This window comes from Nannobrachium achirus (genome assembly GCF_963921795.1).
Source record: "Nannobrachium achirus genome assembly, chromosome: 20".
Taxonomy (NCBI): domain Eukaryota; kingdom Metazoa; phylum Chordata; class Actinopteri; order Myctophiformes; family Myctophidae; genus Nannobrachium; species Nannobrachium achirus.
Window position 1 is genome coordinate 44742053 of NC_137827.1, and position 19139 is coordinate 44761191.

At 45.3% G+C, this 19139-nt stretch overlaps 1 protein-coding gene across 1 annotated transcript in view; it reads right to left on the minus strand.

Annotated features, from left to right (window-relative positions):
* npas3 (neuronal PAS domain protein 3) overlaps positions 1–19139 on the minus strand; it is a gene marked incomplete at both ends in the record, with an annotated part of 476542 nt that overhangs the window by 192303 nt on the left and 265100 nt on the right. The window contains one exon of the mRNA XM_080750653.1: positions 18259–18344. Coding sequence (XP_080606779.1) covers positions 18259–18344 — 86 coding nt within the window. The remainder of the gene's footprint in view (positions 1–18258; positions 18345–19139) is intronic.

Below are 19139 nucleotides of genomic sequence, written 5' to 3' on the forward strand. Positions count from 1 at the left end.
TCTCTTTTCGCCCGTAGACGTCTATAGAGGGGCACTCGGGTGGCACAGGTCTCACCACCACAGAGTCTAGGGATCTGAATCCAACAGAGTGCATGCGGCTTGTTGAGCTTTGTCTATAGCACGGATATGCTCTAAAAGTGTGATTTGCTCAGTGATTTGTGTGAAGTGCTCACTGCTCAGACTAGGTAGGGTACAGAAAGAGATGATAATATACATTATAATATACAACAGTTTTCGGTCCCAGCATGCAGGCAAACAGTGAAAAACATGGTTCTGGTTGACCTCTGCTCTGCCCCTCCTCTTACATCAGTGCACGTTGAGTCACCAAAATACCAAGCAGAGTCCAGGAAAATCCTGCATTATTGCAAACGCAGTTCTGTTTGTGCACTATGCACATCACGCCAGTGTGCCTATAGCTGCCCCAAAACAGAGTTCATCTTTAAACCATTGAATGAATGACATTTTACATGAGCTTTTCCATAGCCTTGGGCCCCTTGAGGGGTCACCATGTCTTTAACCTTATCCAATCACTATAAAATATATATATTTCAAATATTATTGTAACATTTTAACAACATAAATCTTGTGGGGGTCCATGGCACAAAATACTTTAAGATATGAATTTTGAGAACCACTGCAAAACAACGCACGCACGCACGCACACACACACACACACACACACACACACACACACACACACACACACACACACACACACACACACACACACACACACACACACACACACACACACACACACACACACACACACACACACACACACACACACACACTCTTAGAGGCAGACACAACCTGACACACAGTAAAGTGTGCGCACGAAAGACCGATAAAAGACAAACTCCTTCCATCTCTCTTCTCATCCTCTCTCTCAACCTCCGTCAATCTGACTGTTCACTCATTAGCCTCACCTACACACACACACACACGCACACACACACACGCACGCACGCACGCGCGCACGCACACGCACACGCGCGCACACACACACGCTTGTGTGTTGCATCTTCCATTAGACAAACAGCTTCTGTGTGCAATTAGCGTCTGTCTGTCTGGCTGTCTGTGGGTCCGTGCATTGATCTTCAAACAACACATGGTCTCAACAGAGCGTCCGTCTGCTCTGCAACACTAAAGACCTCTAACGGAAACTTTGAAAGGCTCCATTGAAGCCTTATAACGCTGTTTATTTTAATCCGTTTAGATCGGCAACGCATTACTACGCATTATTTTATGCTTTAACTATTCAAAAATTGCAGATCTACAAGCTCACAGTCACAGCTGCGTGCTTGTAGATTTGAAAACTTGTGAAAACTTGTGCAAGTCTTTGAATATTTTTGACCCGATTCTATAAGTGTCTTCAAAATCCTTCTGAGTTTTTATTTTTTTAAACCTATGTTTCTATGTCAGTGGTGCTCAAACTTTTTCATGTCAAGGACCCCCAAAATGATATGTATTTGGCCACGGATCCCTCTAGAAATATTTAGTTCCAGGGACCCCCCAGAAGCAAAATTTGAGTTACAAATGTTCGATTTAAAAATACATACATTCAAAGATTTGCACACGACTTTTCACGACTTATCCAAAATAACAGATCTACAAGCTCGCAGCGCTGCAGTGAGCTTGTATATCTGCTATTTTTCAATAGTTAAAAGCATTGAATAATTCTGGGCCTAAATGGCTTAAAGGTCCGTCAGCGAGTGTAACAACTCCGCGCAAAAACTTTTTCCAGAGTGTTATTTTCATAACGCTGATCTCGGGGTAAGTTTAGACGCTGCTTTATCTAAAGTTTGCCCTTCGCTGAGTGACTGCTCTGTCGCGGCGCGCGTTAATCATTTTGATGTGTGGAGCTGTCCCCCAGCCAAGTGTTCATCATGGTCGTCATAAAGGCGGGCGTCCCTGCAAGGTTGCAGGTGAGGACATGGAAGCTAGGGCTCTCTCTGCTGAGATGGTGCACTATGAAAGGCGTACAGAGTAACTTTTCTCCAACTAAATCAGGGGTCTTCAACGTTTTCAGGCCAAGGACCCCTTGGTTGAGTGAGAGATGAAGCAGGGACCCCCACAACTTTTTTCATAGATTCCATGTAGTGAAATCGTTTGATGGCACAATCATCAGTGTATTTTGGATTCATGTCAATGTGTGTTTTCAGATGTTTAACCACTTGAACCGTCATTACCTAATAAACTTGACCTTTTACTCTATACTTAGTCTGCTCTTGTTTCCCCTTTACACCAAAAATCTTTGCCGAATATAGCTGATCTACTCGTAGAGCTTGTAGATCTGCTATTTTTAACTAGAGTTCTATATGAACACTATATGGACACTATGATTCAAGTGGTTAATATAAACAAGTAGATTTTTTTTATCAGTGTTTGGCGCATGCTTGTTTTTTTTGTTTGTTTGTTTGGTGGATGTTTTTACTTGTTTTTTTCTTTCAGACATGTAACCACTTTACCCCCCTAACCCCAGAATATTCTGACACTCACTCCTACATCGCAGCATCGATCCCAACAATAGTCAGAGTGTCAGGGGCTTTGGCAGAGTACTTGTCATACCCATCTGTCCTTGTCCCTTCTATGCCCATATATGGATATAATGATAATGAATACCTACTCCTCCCGCGGGGGAAATTCAGATATCGCAGCCCAACCCAGCTGCTTTTTTTTTATCAGCTTTAACCCAGCTGAACTCAACCCAGTGATGCCCACAAGGAGCACAAGGGGGAAGGGGAGCAGTGGTAGCTGGAGTGGGGAATCGTACCTGCGACCTCTGGAGCCTCCGGAGTCCTAGGTGTGGACACTAACCACTCAGCCACCACTGCACTATATACCTGATGCCATCAGTACAGTATATGCCCATATATGGCACGCCCATATATGGGTATGTGGAGCTGACTGATTCGTTTGTACCATATGACTGACGACACATTGACGTTAGCCAATCTAAATATAGGATTCTGAACAAACTGAACAAAGCCACCAATTTATACACGCATTCTGTGGGCAGCCCGACATGACTAGATCAAACATAAAACATATCACAACATGATAACCACACTGGAAACACAGAGGGGAGGATAAAAACAAGATTGAGAGAGAGAGAGAGAGAGAGAGAGAGAGAGAGAGAGAGAGAGAGAGAGAGAGAGAGAGATCAGAGGGGATAGCAGAGAGGAGAGGACAATGAGATGGAGAGATAGAGAGATGAGGGAGTGAACACACAGACTGATGGAGCGCAGGGACACACTGGAGGAGAGGAGAGGAGAGGAGAGGAGAGGAGAGGAGAGGAGAGGAGAGGAGAGGAGGAGAGGAGATGAGACATTTATCCACTCTACAGGGAGGATTGCAGGGTGACTCACTCAGACAACACAACAAGGACGAGGGAAATCTCTCCTATACAAAAACGACTCTCTCTCTGTGTGTGTGTGTGTGTGTGTGTGTGTGTGTGTGTGTGTGTGTGTGTGTGTGTGTGTGTGTGTGTGTGTGTGTGTGTGTGTGTGTGTGTGTGTGTGTGTGTGTGTGGGGGGGGACAGGCAGACAGGGTCCCTAAGGGGTCCTTGGGGTCCTGTGTGGACAGTGAAGGTCAGGCCACTGCGGCTATCCTTCTACATGCCTGAACACAAATGGGAAAATATGATACTCTCTGTGACAATAACACAGAGAGAGAGAGAGAGAGAGAGAGAGAGAGAGAGAGAGAGAGCACAGTGTCAAGTAGAAGGAAAGGGAGCCGTAAAAACATACAGATAGAGAGATAAAAAACAAAGACAATAAGAGAGAGACACAGGAGACAACTGTCCAATAGATCAGGCCATTTTGTAGAAATGTTATCACTGGTGCAAACGTATAACTAGTGTGATTTAATCTGGTACGATGTTGTAAGATTTCATCATTGGTCAAATGTTATTATTAGTATTATGATGTTTTAACTGTAGGTGTGCTGTACTGATATCAGTGGCGTGCTGCTATACCTACAACAATCATGCATTTGTCAACAGCATAATGTCCTCATCACTGTTTGCCACTTGTGGAAAGTACCTAATTACAGTACATGCACTCTGTACTTGAATACTATTTTGAGGTACTTTTACCTTACTACTTCAATACTTTATACACTACATCTCTTTTTTCTTTTTCTTTTACATCTCTGCGTTACTATGAAGTTTTAGATTATGCCTTATTAAAAATAAGGCATAAGATCGGCTATTTGGAAATAGCCGATCAACATCGCTACTAGTCATACTGCGACACGTTGTGTTATCTTGTAGATCTGCTATTTTCGAAAATGTTTGTCAACTTTTGAAAGTTATTAGTACTTTTACTTTGGTTCTTTAAGTACACCTTGATTCCAATAGCTTTTGTACCTTCACTCGAGTAAAATATTGAGTACAGACCTTTTACAAGAGTATTTCTATAGTGTGGTATCGCTTATACTTTTTAAGTAATTTTTTTCCCGTACCACTTCTCCGGATTCTGACAGGTGATCTCAGCGGGTACAGGTTCTGGGTTGAACTCTGCTAGTTAGAGCTCATAGTTTCAACCAAACAGAGGAGTCCAGACAGAGAGAGTTGCAGAAGTTCATCTTGGAGTTCCTCCGAGGTGGTGTTAACACGCTGAGAACACCGTCAGCGCCTCTAGTCTGAACCCAACCACCTAGCCGAAGGTCAGCACGGCCAGAGGAGTCAGAGGTCACTAACGCACACACACACACACACACACACACACACGCACACGCACACACGCACAAGCTCAGACATGCTCGCAAGCGTGCGCACACACATACACACACAGAGGTAGGTACTGGTGCTCATCAAGAGACTAAAGCCCAAACCATGCACTGTCCGACATCCAAACAAAGGTTGTACAGGCCAGGGTAGGCATCAAGTACATAATGCAACATGTCTGAGGTTGTACTATAGTGACGGCATGGAACGACATGTGACCACATTTTTGACGTGACAAGGCGTCATTATACAAAACAGGATGTCATTTTACAACACAGACGTCATTTTACAGCACGGGACATCATTTTACAAAACGGGACATCATTTTACAAAACAGGATGTCATTTTAACAACAACACGGGATGTGATTTTACAAAACGGGATATCATTTTACAACGCCCCGATAGCCCCGCCACACTGGAGTGCAGGACTTGAGCAAACGAGAGGGACCGGCGAACGAGTCACCGCAGCCAAGAGAGTCCCCGTGGCGAGCGTTGCGAAGGAGAGCAGTGTCAAAGCTGTCCCTCAGCTGTCTCCTGTGTTTGCAAAATGACTACATGTAGAACTTGAGACGAGTCTCTCAGATCGTTCTCTCTCGCACCCCCGAGATATTGTGACTGTTATTATGTTGTCCTGTCAGTGGCAGACATTCGATGTGCGTGACGTGTGTTTTATTTCGTTTTGTTTCCGCGTTCAGCCCAAGGCAGCGGTGAGATCAGCGATAGTTTCTGAGAGGAGACGTTGGCTGAGGATTAGGGTATGCCTACTAGTCTTAACGAGCAAAACTCCTGGAGGTACAAACACTACTGCAGGGGTCTTCAACAGGGGGTCGAGGACCCCTAGGGGGTCCTCAGATTGACATGAATCCAAAATACACTGACGAGTAAAACAATGAAACTGTATGGAATCTATGAACAGGTTGTGGGGGTCCATGCTTCATCTCTCTGTCAACTAAGGGGTCCTTGGCCTAAAAACGTTGGAGACCCCTGCACTACTGACATACTGAATCTTTCCAGTGCAGTGGCTCTCACTCATTCACGTCAAGAACCCCCAAATTGATGCATTTGAATGTGGACCCCCCATCTGAAAATGTTATGTTTCAGGGACCCCCAGAAAGGGAAGATTTATGTTAAAAATACAAAATTATCCAAGGTTTTCCATATCTTACAATAAATGCGAGAAGTCTCTGTGTATGTATGTATGTATGTATGTAATGCGCGTATCTCGAGAACCGTTCGTCCCAGAGGCTTCAGATTCGGCATACGCATTCCCCGCCGCGGTGTGGAGTGCAGTGCCTGGCCTCGACCCGACCCGATACGCGGTTCTCCAGAACCGGCACGAAGGTTAGGAATCTCAGTATGCAGAGCTAATTGTTGACATCAGGCTGCATAGAATGGACGCAGACAGACAGACACAGATATCTCCATATATGGGCATAAATGGACACAGGCAAACAGATGGTTAAAACGGGTCCTATGACAACAGGTATAATGGGGTTTCCATTAAAGGGCGGAGCATTCATTTCCTATTAACATCGTTCCCGAGTTGGCTGGGCGGCCAAGATTCGGGTAATAATAATAATCTATCTATAAATGCGAGAAGTCTCTGCGTGTCTGTCTGTCTGTCTGTCTGTCTGTCTGTGTGTGTGTCTGTAATCCGCGTATCTCGAGAACCGTTCGTCCCACCGGCTTCAGATTCGGCACGCGCGTTCCCCGCCGCGGCACGGAGTGCAGTGCCGGGTCTCGACCCGACCCGACGCGCGGTTTTCCCGAACCGGCGCGAAACGTTCGGAATCTCCTTATGCGGGGTTGATTGTTGACATCAGGCTGTTCCGGAGGAAATCGGCGAAAGCTCTGACTCATTGTGACATCACTTCATAAAAGGCTCTGACATCACGTACGCCACATGAGTCAACAAAAAATCTCTGTGAGTGTGTATGTATGTATGTAATCCGCGTATCTCGAGAACCGTTCGTCCCACGGGCACGCGCGTTCTCCATATATGGGCATAAAATGAATGCCCCCATATATGGGCATAAAATGGATTGCAGACAGATACAGATATCTCCATATATGGACATAAATGGACAGAGGCAAACAGATGGTCAAAGATCTCCATATATGGGCATAAAATGGACGCATATATGGGCATAAATGGACACAGGCAAACAGATGTTCAAAACGGGTCCTACAGGTAACAGGTATAATGAGGTTTGCATTAAAGGGGGAACCGGCACTGTGTCTGCAACACAGTTGGAGGCACAGACAGATACTCCATATATGGGCATAAAATGGACCCAGAACTATAACTGCAGTGATCTCCATATATGGACATAAAATGGACGCCGACAGACAGACAGACAGACAGACAGACAGATACAGATATCTCCATATATGGGCATAAATGGACACAGGCAGACAGATGGTCAAAACGGGTCCTATGAAAACAGGTATAATGGGGTTCTCATTAAAGGGCGGGGCATTCATTCCCTATTTACATTGTTCCGAGTTGGCCAGGTCGCCGATGGGCATAAATGGACACAGGCAAACAGATGTTCAAAACGGGTCCTATGACAACAGGTATAATGAGGTTTGCATTAAAGGGGGAACCGGCACTGTGTCTGCAACACAGTTGGAGGCACAGACAGATACTCCATATATGGGCATAAAATGGACCCAGAACTATAACTGCAGTGATCTCCATATATGGACATAAAATGGACGCCGACAGACAGACAGACAGACAGACAGACAGACAGACAGATAGATACAGATATCTCCATATATGGGCATAAATGGACACAGGCAGACAGATGGTCAAAACGGGTCCTATGAAAACAGGTATAATGGGGTTTGCATTAAAGGGCGGGGCATTCATTCCCTATTTACATTGTTCCGAGTTGGCCAGGTCGCCGACTAGACGCTGGGCCGCCCGAAGGGCGGCCCAGCTTCTAGTAATAATAATAATGATGATAAAGCTGGTCTGGAACTGGAATGTGTTTACCCCTGGCAACCACCCTAATTAGCAAAATGTCAAACTTAAGTAGCTGACGTCACTGTTTATCTATCTATAAATGCGACAAATCTCTGTCTGTCTGTCTGTCTGTCTGTCTGTATGTAATCCGCATATCTCGAGAACCGTTCGTCCCACCGGCTTCAGATTCGGCACGCGCGTTCCCCGCCGCGGCGCGGAGTGCAGTGCCAGGCCTCGACCCGACCCGACGCGCGGTTTTCCGAAACCGGCGCGAAACGTTCGGAATATCCTTATGCGGAGCTGATTGTTGACATCAGGCTGTTCCGGAGGAAACGTTCGGAATATCCTTATGCGGAGCTGATTGTTGACATCAGGCTGTTCCGGAGGAAATCGGCGCAAGCGCTGACTCATTGTGACATCACTTCATAAAAGGCTCTGACATCACGTACGCCACATGAGTCAACAAAAAATCTCTGTGAATGTGTATGTATGTATGTATGGAATGCCTGTATGCGGAGCTGATGTCTGACATCAGAGTTTTCAGCAACCGGTACTGTGTGTGCAGAGATCTCCATATATGGGCATAAGGGGACAAAGGCAAACAGATGGTCAAAACGGGTCCTATGACAACAGGTATATTGGGGTTTGCATTAAAGGGTGGGGCATTCATGGGGTCCGCTCCAAAAAAGAAAAAGAAAATAAAAGAGAAAAAGACAAACATAAGACAAGCAACAAAGCGTGGGACTGGGAGGATGACTTGAATGATGCAGATTTAAGCAGGCTGCGTATTCTGCTTAAAGAAGAAACAAACAAAAAGCGACAGAGATCTCATATATGGGCATAAAATGGACGCAGATAAACAGATATCTCCATATATGGCATATATGGGCATAAAATGGACGCAGAATCACAAAGATCTCCATATACGGGCATAAAGGGACACAGACAGACAGATACAGAGATCTCCATATATGGGCATAAAATGGACGCAAATAGACAGATATCTCCATATATGGGCATATATGGGCATAAAATGGACCCAGAACTATATCTGCAGTGATCTCCATATATGGACATAAAATGGACGCCGACAGACAGACAGATACAGATATCTCCATATATGGGCATAAATGGACACAGGCAAACAGATGGTCAAAACGGGTCCTATGACAACAGGTATAATGGGGTTTGCATTAAAGGGCGGGGCATTCATTCCCTATTTACATCGTTCCCGAGTTGGCCAGGTCGCCGACTAGACGCTGGGCCGCCCAAAGGGCGGCCCAGCTTCTAGTTCTACATAATAGGTAATAATGCAATGACATCACAGCCCTGTACTTTATAATGAGGCTTTTAGCCTCGCCATTTGCATTTTATCACAGAACCCTGATTAAGTAATTTGGTGAGACTGTTAGAAATGCTGCACTGGACGGCACATCTGAGAAAGCCAAGGACAGATGCCAACACTGCTGTCACCGTAGGACTCAAGCTGTACCACTTTGGAAGGGAACATAATGACCCTCATCAGCTTCATGTGTACGTCTTCAACACAGTGTCTTTGAGATGGAAGAAGTTTGCCCCGGTGACGACTACAAGAGGAACACATCCCCCTGAGGTTCCCAGTAGTCCCTATGGCCACACAGCTGTGCTTATTGAAGATATTGTGTACTTCTTTGGAGGCCACAAGGATTACACAAGGTACGGCAAACAGCTTTGTATGTTTAATGTCAAAACCCACAGATGGATCAAGCTCAGCGTTTATGGGACCCTTCCGGAGTCTAAGTGGGGCCACTCATCCTGTGTCTTGGGGAAGGTCATATATGTCCATGGAGGAAGGACAAAGGGTGCATACACTAATGACATCTACAAGCTGGACACCAGCACAATGGTCTGGTCTTTAATTAACACCAGAGGCACTCAGCCTCCTGCTTCATCATATCACTCTGCCACCATCATCGGGACAAAGATGTTTGTATTTGGGGGCTGGAGAGGCCAGGCTGAATTCAGCAACATCATCAGAGTATTTGACACAGAGACCAACAGCTGGCTGAACACACCTTTTGCAGCACAACTTCTTCCAGAAAGACACTGGGGTCAACAATGGAGTCATTCAGCCTTTGCCCACAATGGAGAGCTGTATCTGCTTGGTGGCTTTGATCGCACTAACTCAAATGAGCTCTGGAAATTCAATCCAGAGACTTTCTCCTGGAAGAGGATTGTGCCCAAGGGGAAAGCATGCCCCTCTTTAAGCATGCACAAGTCGTCCTGTTGCATGGTGGGAGATCGTGTCATCATCCTTGGAGGAGGCGACACAGCCAATGAGATGTCCATCTTAGATTTAAATCCCAGACTGAAGTCGTTATGCAAGCTAGCTGTGATTCAGTGTGGCCTGGAGCAGTCAGGACTCCCACACAACATCAGGTGGGAACTGGCAGCCATGACTAAAAAAAATCACACTCGTGTGAACTGAGCGGTGGTGTGTGTGTGTGTGTGTGTGTGTGTGTGTGTGTGTGTGTGTGTGTGTGTGTGTGTGTGTGTGTGTGTGTGTGTGTGTGTGTGTGTGTGCCCCCTGTGTGTGTTTGTGTGTGAGTGTGCCTGGCCTATGCCTGGCCTATCCTGAACAACAGCGCCCCTCCCTTAACATGTGTGGTCAGAAAAGGTTACTGCAGGCTACATACCCGGAGACAGACAGACAGACAGACAGACAGACAGACAGACAGACAGACAGACAGACAGACAGACAAACAGACAAACAGACAGACCCACACACACGGCCACGTATAGGAGCGTTGTGACCACCGCTCAAAAACACTAGAAATGTCCGCCCCAGTGGAGCACCAGGAATAGTTCCCAGTCTTTCACATCAGCCTATGGCACTGTTTTCCACACAGCGGTGCCCTACAGATGTGCTGTTTCAACTCTTCAGTTGCTCTTTCCCTGCACATTTCCTGCAAATGCAAGGAGAATGGAGTGTATTTTTGCAGAAACTAGCAAATGGCAAGAAGCCACTCCCATTCCCATTGAAAAGCAGAATCCACCTCCATAGGTCAATTTAAACTTCAGAGTCAGAGATGGTCATAAAAATAGCAAAAAAAAATAGCTGATCTACAAGCTCAATGTTCTGCAAATCCCCTGAAAATCTACTGTCTTGCCAATGGCAGGACATGTGAAGTTTTGCCGAAAGGTTCGATTCCCTGGACCGGCAGGGAACAGTGGGGGAGTGAACTCACCCCTACCCCATCCTGGAGCAAGGCACCAAACCCACAACTGCTGGTGAATACAGAACAAAGGAAAAATATGTTTGAATTGACAGACAAATAGAATCAGCTCTATTGTCAAATCACATGTTTACAGAAGTAAAAATCACACCCAATGTGAAGTGAGCGGTGGTCGTGCTTGCATAACATATTCAATTGGTAATTGGTGATGTAATACAGGCTACACACACACACATTACTATGGCAAAACGCTGAGGAAAAAGACTAGGATATAGGTCTAGGATGTAATTGGTGTTGTAATATGGCTACACACACACACACACACACACACACACATATTGCTATGGCAAAACGCTGAGGAAAACAAATTGCTATGGCAAAACGCTGAGGAAAAGTGGCTACAGACACACGCACAGCCACTCTATGGAGCGGTTTACCACCGCACAAAAAGTGGATGAAATGTGTTTCCTTCATATGGTCATTTCCATACAACAAGGGTCTTCAATGGGGGGTCCGAGATCCCTAGGGGGTCCTCGGAGTTGCTACAGGGGGGGCCACTTGAACCCTAGCACTTTCAGGATTTTTCAACAAAATCTTCAAAAATATCCGATCTCACAGATCTATTTTTGAAGAGACAGGCTAACACATTTTGCTGGGGACCCCCTGGAACCTCTCCAAGGACCCCTGGGGGTCACTTTGAGAACCACTGCTCTAGTGACCTAAAATATGAGAGAATTCTGTCTTTTTTTTTCCACCAATCACTGTCCCACCAATCACTTCCCCCTTCCCCCTTCCCCCCCGCCCCATCTCTCTCTCTCTCTCTCTCTCTCTCTCTCTCTCTCTCTCTCTCTCTCTCTCTCTCTCTCTCTCTCTCTCTCTCTCTCTCTCTCTCTCTCTCTCTATCCCATCTTCATTTCCTGTGTGACTCTCTCTCTACCTCCGCCCTGTCTCTCCCCATCCCCTCTCCCACTCTCTCCCTTCTTTCTCTCTTCTCCACATTGTTCCCTCTCTCCCTCTCTCACCCATGTCTCCCCCCCCCCACTCTCTCTCTATGTCCCTCGTCCGTCTCCTCTCCATCATGTAATTATCATCTTCTCTCCTCTAATCTCTCTGCTCGCAACAACCCCGGCCTGTCTGTCTGTCTGCCATTCATTAGCACCGCGCTGCAGCCAAATCAATCACACACACGCCTGCACGTGCACGTGCACGTGCACACGCGCACGCACACACACACACACACACACACACACACACACACACACACACACACACACACACACACACACACACACACACACACACACGCACGCTAGGCACACCAGGCTTTCTTAAAATGTCATCCTCAAACTTTTCACAATCAATTAAGTGGGAGATTAATGAGGCCAATTTAGCAGGAACATGGCTCTTTCCCCCGCTATTCCCCTCCCCTCCCTCTCCTCTCCTCTCCTCTCCTCTCCTCTCCTCTCCCCTCCTCTCCCATGTGTACCATGAAATGCACACATGGAAATCACACACACACACACACACACACACACACACACACACACACACACACACACACACACACACACACACACACACACACACACACACACACACACACACACACACACACACACACACACACACACACACCTCCCTCCACGGTAATTAAGCGATGTGTGTTAGCCTGCCAGTGGGAGAGACAAGCAGATGAATGGATACACACTAACATGTGTGCGTGTGGTTTTACATAGCCTACATACATACATAACATACATACATACATACATACATATACTCACTCCTCACCCATTCACCTCCCACCTCACCCTATCTACTCCGGCTGTTTGAGAACACCTGATCTACAAGCTCACAACGGGCGTCCTTGGCTTGAGGGAGTTCCACTCCCAATAACAGAAACGCGAATACAGCTTCCTGAGGGGGCGGTCATTCAACCACATGGGCAGTTTAAGTGGTTAACACAGTTTAAAATGTTTCCGCTCCAGCGTGTGGAAAGAGCACACAGTAGAGTTGAAGTGATTTAACTACAAAAATATTCTAGTTCTATCCATGACATGAAAACGTGTGAGAGCCACTGTCCTATGTTGGAAAGGAGCGCACATCAAGGATGGATTAGCCATTGGGCCCCCCAGGGACCCTTGGCTCTCAGGGTCCGGGTTTGACTTGCAAATACATGCACATATGGGGCTTTTAAGCCGTGACATCATTTTGTAGGCAGAGGAGAATCTGCCCCCAGAGCATTTTCTGTCCCTCGCTATTTCAAAAAACAACGACTAAAAAATAACGACTAAAGTATAATTCTAACACTTTCCTTTCAACAACAAAGAGAAGAAAAATGTGTAAATAGTAAAAATAGTGAAAAGATTCACGGAAACTGGGGGCAGAAATTCTCCTCTGCCTACAAAATGATGTCATACTTAACATCCCCATACTGTACTTTAGGTCAGGGGTTCCCAAACTTTTTTGGCTCGGGGGCAACCCTATACATTTTTCTTTTTTCATCCGAGGCACCCCTACATTATTATATTCCTAATTTTCACTCCCAGCACCTTATATTTATAGCATATTTTAGCGATTATGTTGCAAGGAAAGCGAGATAATGGCCATTTTGGTTAGAACTGACTGAAAATAACTTTGTACTTCAAGTTTAAAATGACACTAAATATATTTTTAAATGTCCAAATGCATTTAAAATATTATCAAATTATATGTCGCGGCACCCCTGGACTGCCGTCGCGGCACCCCAGGGTGCCTTGTCACCCACTTTGAAAACCCCTGCTTTAGGTTACAGAGTGTAAATCCATGTATGGTAAAATGTCTGCAGATGCTTCCTTGACCCACACACGCCTTAAAACCCGAGCAGCGTGTTTGTTTTGCGTGCCGTGGCCACCGTGTGACCGCCCGTTGTGGGTAGCAAGCGGCGGGAGCCCCTAAAATATGGTCGCCGTGGGGGTCAATCCGTCCGTGGCTCACATAGGCTAACAGATGTGCCATTTAAAAACACACGTCCTGCCATTGGCAAGACAGTAGATTTCCAGTGGATTGCCAGAACATTGAGCTTGTAAATCAGCTATGTTTTGACCTTCTCTGACTTTGAACTTTAAATCTACGTGGATTCTGCTTTTCAATGTGAATGGAGTGTTTTCTTGCTATTTGCGTGTTTTTGCAAAAATACGCTCCATTCTCTATAAAAAAACAACGAAAGAAACCTGTGGAAAGAATGTATTTCCAGGACATTTTCGGGAAAAGAGCAGTAAAGCCTGAAGACTTGAAACCGCACATCTGTAGATGTGTGCACATAGATTAGCACGCACGCAAGCAAGCAAGCAAGCAAGCAAGCAAGCACGCACGCACGCACGCACGCACGCACGCACGCACGCGCACACACACACACACACACACACACACACACACACACACACACACACACACACACACACACACACACACACACACACACACACACACACACACACACCATCTCCCCAGGTAAGAGGTGTCAGTTCTAATCCTTCAGCTTGCTCCAACGACCAACCCCCCCCCCCCCCCTCCCCCCCTTACATATGGTTGTCATGGCGACCTCCTGGGGATTATATTCCATGGTATATTATTATGGGATGTGTGTGTGTGTGTGTGTGTGTGTGGGGGGGGGGATCAGAACATGGTGTTAACACCTACACATGACAAGACAATGTTCACACTATTGGATTGCTCTGTAGTGACTGGAGGAGATCTGGCTGTCATGCCCCTACACCTCAGCAGCCACATCGTCTCTGGCAATATGGTACTGTCGGGGGCGGTTCTCCCCCTTTATGTTCAAAATATGGTACAGGCGTGCACCGAAGATAGAGCCATATTTTCCTTGAACGTCCCAAAAAAGTTTATTCATTTATTAAAATTATTAAAAACATTTGTTCCTTTCCTTTGCCAAAGAAACAGCTGATCTAAAAGCTCAAAATGCGTCTCGTTTGTAGTTGTTGTAGGCTATTACATAGTTAGTTATATTATATAGTCATAAACATGTATTACTTTTCATAAGGTTCAATATTTATTAAAACATATTTAAACCCTCACAAAAACATGCAGTAATCCTGGTCTCAATAATGCCTCCCCCTGGCCAGCCGGGGCGCTTGATGGAGGGGAAAGGAACTGGTTGGAATAACGTGTTCCTTCCACGCGCTACGTCCATCCCGGGGAAAATCCCCCCTGTCAGGTGAAAAGAAACAACTTGGACTACTCATGTATTGAAGGAAGCATGAGGTCAGTCCGTTGTCTCCCCAGGCGCGGCAGAGGGAGAGCAGAGCCCAGGATTACATAGGCAATTGGCACTGGGTGAAAAAATGGGTTGCAAAATCGTGGGATAAAAATTATAAGAAAAAAAAAAAACATATTTAAAGAACACAGATATACTGAACCACTTTCAAACTGGTGTCCCTACTTTGAGCATGTCATTATGTGGAGAAAGATCATAGCAAAAAGAGCCGATCCCTGTCAAACGGCTAATTTCTGCAAAAGCTTTGCCCACAACAACAGAAAACAGAAGATCCCCTAGCATGGAGACTTGAGGGACTCCGGTCAACCACAAAAGGGCTTACGTGGTTAAAAGTATAGGTCACCCAAAAAATTACTTTTTTTCTCCTATCGATTCCGTTCCCTCTGGAGACACAAAGAGCCTGTTCTGTTCCCTATGGAGACACAAAGAGTCTCCTCAAATGATTGGCTTAGGAATGTGACAAAAACAAATAAATATCCATGAATTCAAGTTTCCATGGGGAGAGTAATCGATAGAAAAAGAGTAATTTTGGGGTGAACTACTGTATATCCCTTTAAGCCCAACGCGTACTCCACCAGAACAGCAGAGATCAGTTGGGTTTGCGGCTTGTCCAAAGCAACAACATTACTTCATCCAGAGGTTCACGTGGGCGTGATCAACATTAATGTTTCCCAAAGCGATTTTAGCCCATCGTAGCTCACGCATGGTCGTAGAGACCAAGCCCCTACCGTCATGTTCCCGTGTTTACATGGGTTCCGGCAGAGCGACTTATTTAGCCCCCCACAACTACACCAACATTCAGATTTCACAAAGTGCTTAATAAAGTCTCACTCCTGTCTAAATACGGTACAGCATTCTATAATTACCCATATCCTCCGTGTTCTTTAATAAGAAGCATCTTTATCCGATTGCTTTCTGTTTTCCCATGTATTTCTTGGCGTTCCCCATGCGCACCAACCCCATTGAGATAAATAGATAGTGATCGGATAAAAAGGCTTCTTATTAAAGAACACGGAGGATAAGGGTAATTATGGGAAGCCGTACCGTATTTAGACAGGTGTGAGACTTTATTAAGCACGTTGTTTGTGAAATCTGAATGTTGGTGTAGTTGTGGGGAGCTAAATAAGTCGCTCTGCCCGAACCCATGTAAACACGGGAACATGACGATCGGGGCTTGGTCTCTACGACCATGCGTGAGCTACGATGGGCTAAAATCGCTTTGGGAAACCCGGCCAATGTCTGGTGTCTGCCTCTCGGGATGCCGTGACTACCCAATTCCAGGAGGAACAAACACCTCTGAAACCTCTGTCTAGTGGACTATTCATAAACACAAACTATCGCAAGAAAGCAAAGAACAAGCATGCGGTTGTACACCCTCGTAAGTTACACAACCAAAAGGAGGAGAAAGATATATATTTAAAGAGAGAGAAAACATATGGATTACCAAACATGAGTGTAAGCGCTATGTATGCGTGTGTGTGTGTGTGTGTGTGTGTGTGTGTGTGTGTGTGTGTGTGTGTGTGTGTGTGTGTGTGTGTGTGTGTGTGTGTGTGTTTCATACGTGTACGCGTGTGTGTGTGTTTCATACGTGTACGCGTGTGCGTGTGTGCATGTGTCTTGTTCCTCTACGTGTTCGGTATCATGTTAACACTCACGCTTGACATAACAATGTTCATTGTGGCTGAACACACGATGCTTAGACAGCACAACAGGGAATAGACCAGCTGGGTGTGTGTGTGTGTGTGTGTGTGTGTGTGTGTGTGTGTGTGTGTGTGTGTGTGTGTGTGTGTGTGTGTGTGTGTGTGTGTGTGTGTGTGTGTGTGTGTGTGTGTGTGTGTGTGTGCATGCGTGCGCGCATGTGTGCGTGCGCGTGTCTATTAACACAAAAACAAAGCGTATTTTTCAGCGATTGCGTAAGATCACAGTGTTCCTCTATCACGTGCGTGCACGCGTGCACATCTGATCACGTGTGAATATAGAGGATGTTACTACTGTAGCTGGATGATAACTGATAAGAAATAGAGGATGTACAAGATTAAAACCGGGACACACACACACACGCATACACATTTCCCCTTTTCAAACACGCGCCCTCTCTCCTCGCGCCAGCACACCCGCTTGCGGGGGTTCAGCTGATATATCTCAGTCATTATCATTCTTTCATAATTCCATGTAATAATTTTCCCTGTGCTGAACCTCATCATGTCAGGGCAGATTTTACACTCCGTTAGCGCTGCTTCAGCTGATACCGATACCGCGCACGCCTTCAATTTCGGATGGACCGAAACATTATTATTAAATATGTATTCAGGAGCATTCATGTATTATGTATGTATATGTATGTGTTGTATCTCTGCAGTTGGGAAAGAAACCAGCTAACTCCAAAAGTTTTTTTTACATTTTTCAGGAACTGAAAAAACATCCAGCTCAAGTGGAGTTTTTACTACTTTTCATTGGTTCAATATCTTTATAAACAACACCGGGAGGGATGCAAAGACTTCCATTCCTGAGTTAAATAATAAATAATTGGTTTTGCAGACTTCTTTTGGTAATTTTTGTGGCAAATACTGCATACTTCGTCAAGAGAAGCATTAATGATGAAAAAAGAAAAAAAAAAAAAAAACTAAACAAAAACAGGGTTTATTTTTTGGTCATAGCCAAAATAGCCAATAGGTGTATAGTGTGTGTGTCTCAGAGCTGGGGTACAGGTGCAGACTATTTGTTTTTATATTTGGCAGCCTAGGACATACCCACAGGCTGGTTGTTAGAGGGTTTCAACAACGACACTGTTACTTATACCCGTAGAGTACCAAGTGCCTTGCTATTGTATCATGAGGACATATGCCATGGTTTTGTAAATGTAACTCTACTGCACCTATAATATGTGTGTCCTTGTATGCATCTCCTTTGTGTGGACATAAATAAATGGTTAAAATGTGTGTGTGTGTGTGTGTGTGTGTGTGTGTGTGTGTGTGTGTGTGTGTGTGTGTGTGTGTGTGTGTGTGTGTGTGTGTGTGTGTGTGTGTGTGTGCTTGTGTGTGTACGTGCATGCGTTTCCTACCTGTAGGATGTGACTACCGAGGTGTGGCTCGAAGATGTCTGATGCAACGACACTGGGACCACCCCTCCTACGCTGTGCTCCGATCGCTACAACACACACACACACACACAAACACACACACATACACACACAAAGGCGTGCACACACACGGGCGCACACACATGGGTGCACACATTCACGCACACACGTGCAAACACACACACACACACACACACACACACATAGGGGAAAAAACACAAGACAGGACAGGAAAAGACTGGTGAGACACACATTTATACAAGCGAAGCTACAAACACTCACGCACGCACGCACGCACACACAGACACACGCACGCTCTCACATGTACAGGATCTAGCATGACGAACACACATGGCACAGGACAAGAGGAATGTTTGGTGTCAACCCTGATGATGTTAAATACATGATGGACAGGTTAGCATGAGTGGCTAACAGCTAATCAGCTACAGTAGCACAATGGTTCTCAACCTTTTCAGGCAACGCGAGGCGTTGTGAGCATGTAGATCGGCTACTTTCACAACTTCTGCCTTTAATATTTGACAATTTTGGCAAATTTTTAATTTGTCATTTTAGAGGTATTAAATTGTCACTTTAGAAATGTGCAGATACCCTCTATAGAGCATCGCAGCGGAAGTGGTTTACTGGGGTCACTTAAAAATCGCCCATTCATTTTCCCCATAGACTTTTACAAAAATATTTATAACAATTATGTTAAGCCTCGAACAAAGCCATCCAGGATGGCAGTGAATCATGACCATACAACCTTTGATCCTATGTGAAAACATATTTTAATATTACATTATTTGATATACTACATTTAATAAATACCCTTTGTTTAGCGATTTTCAAAACGTTCTTTTCAT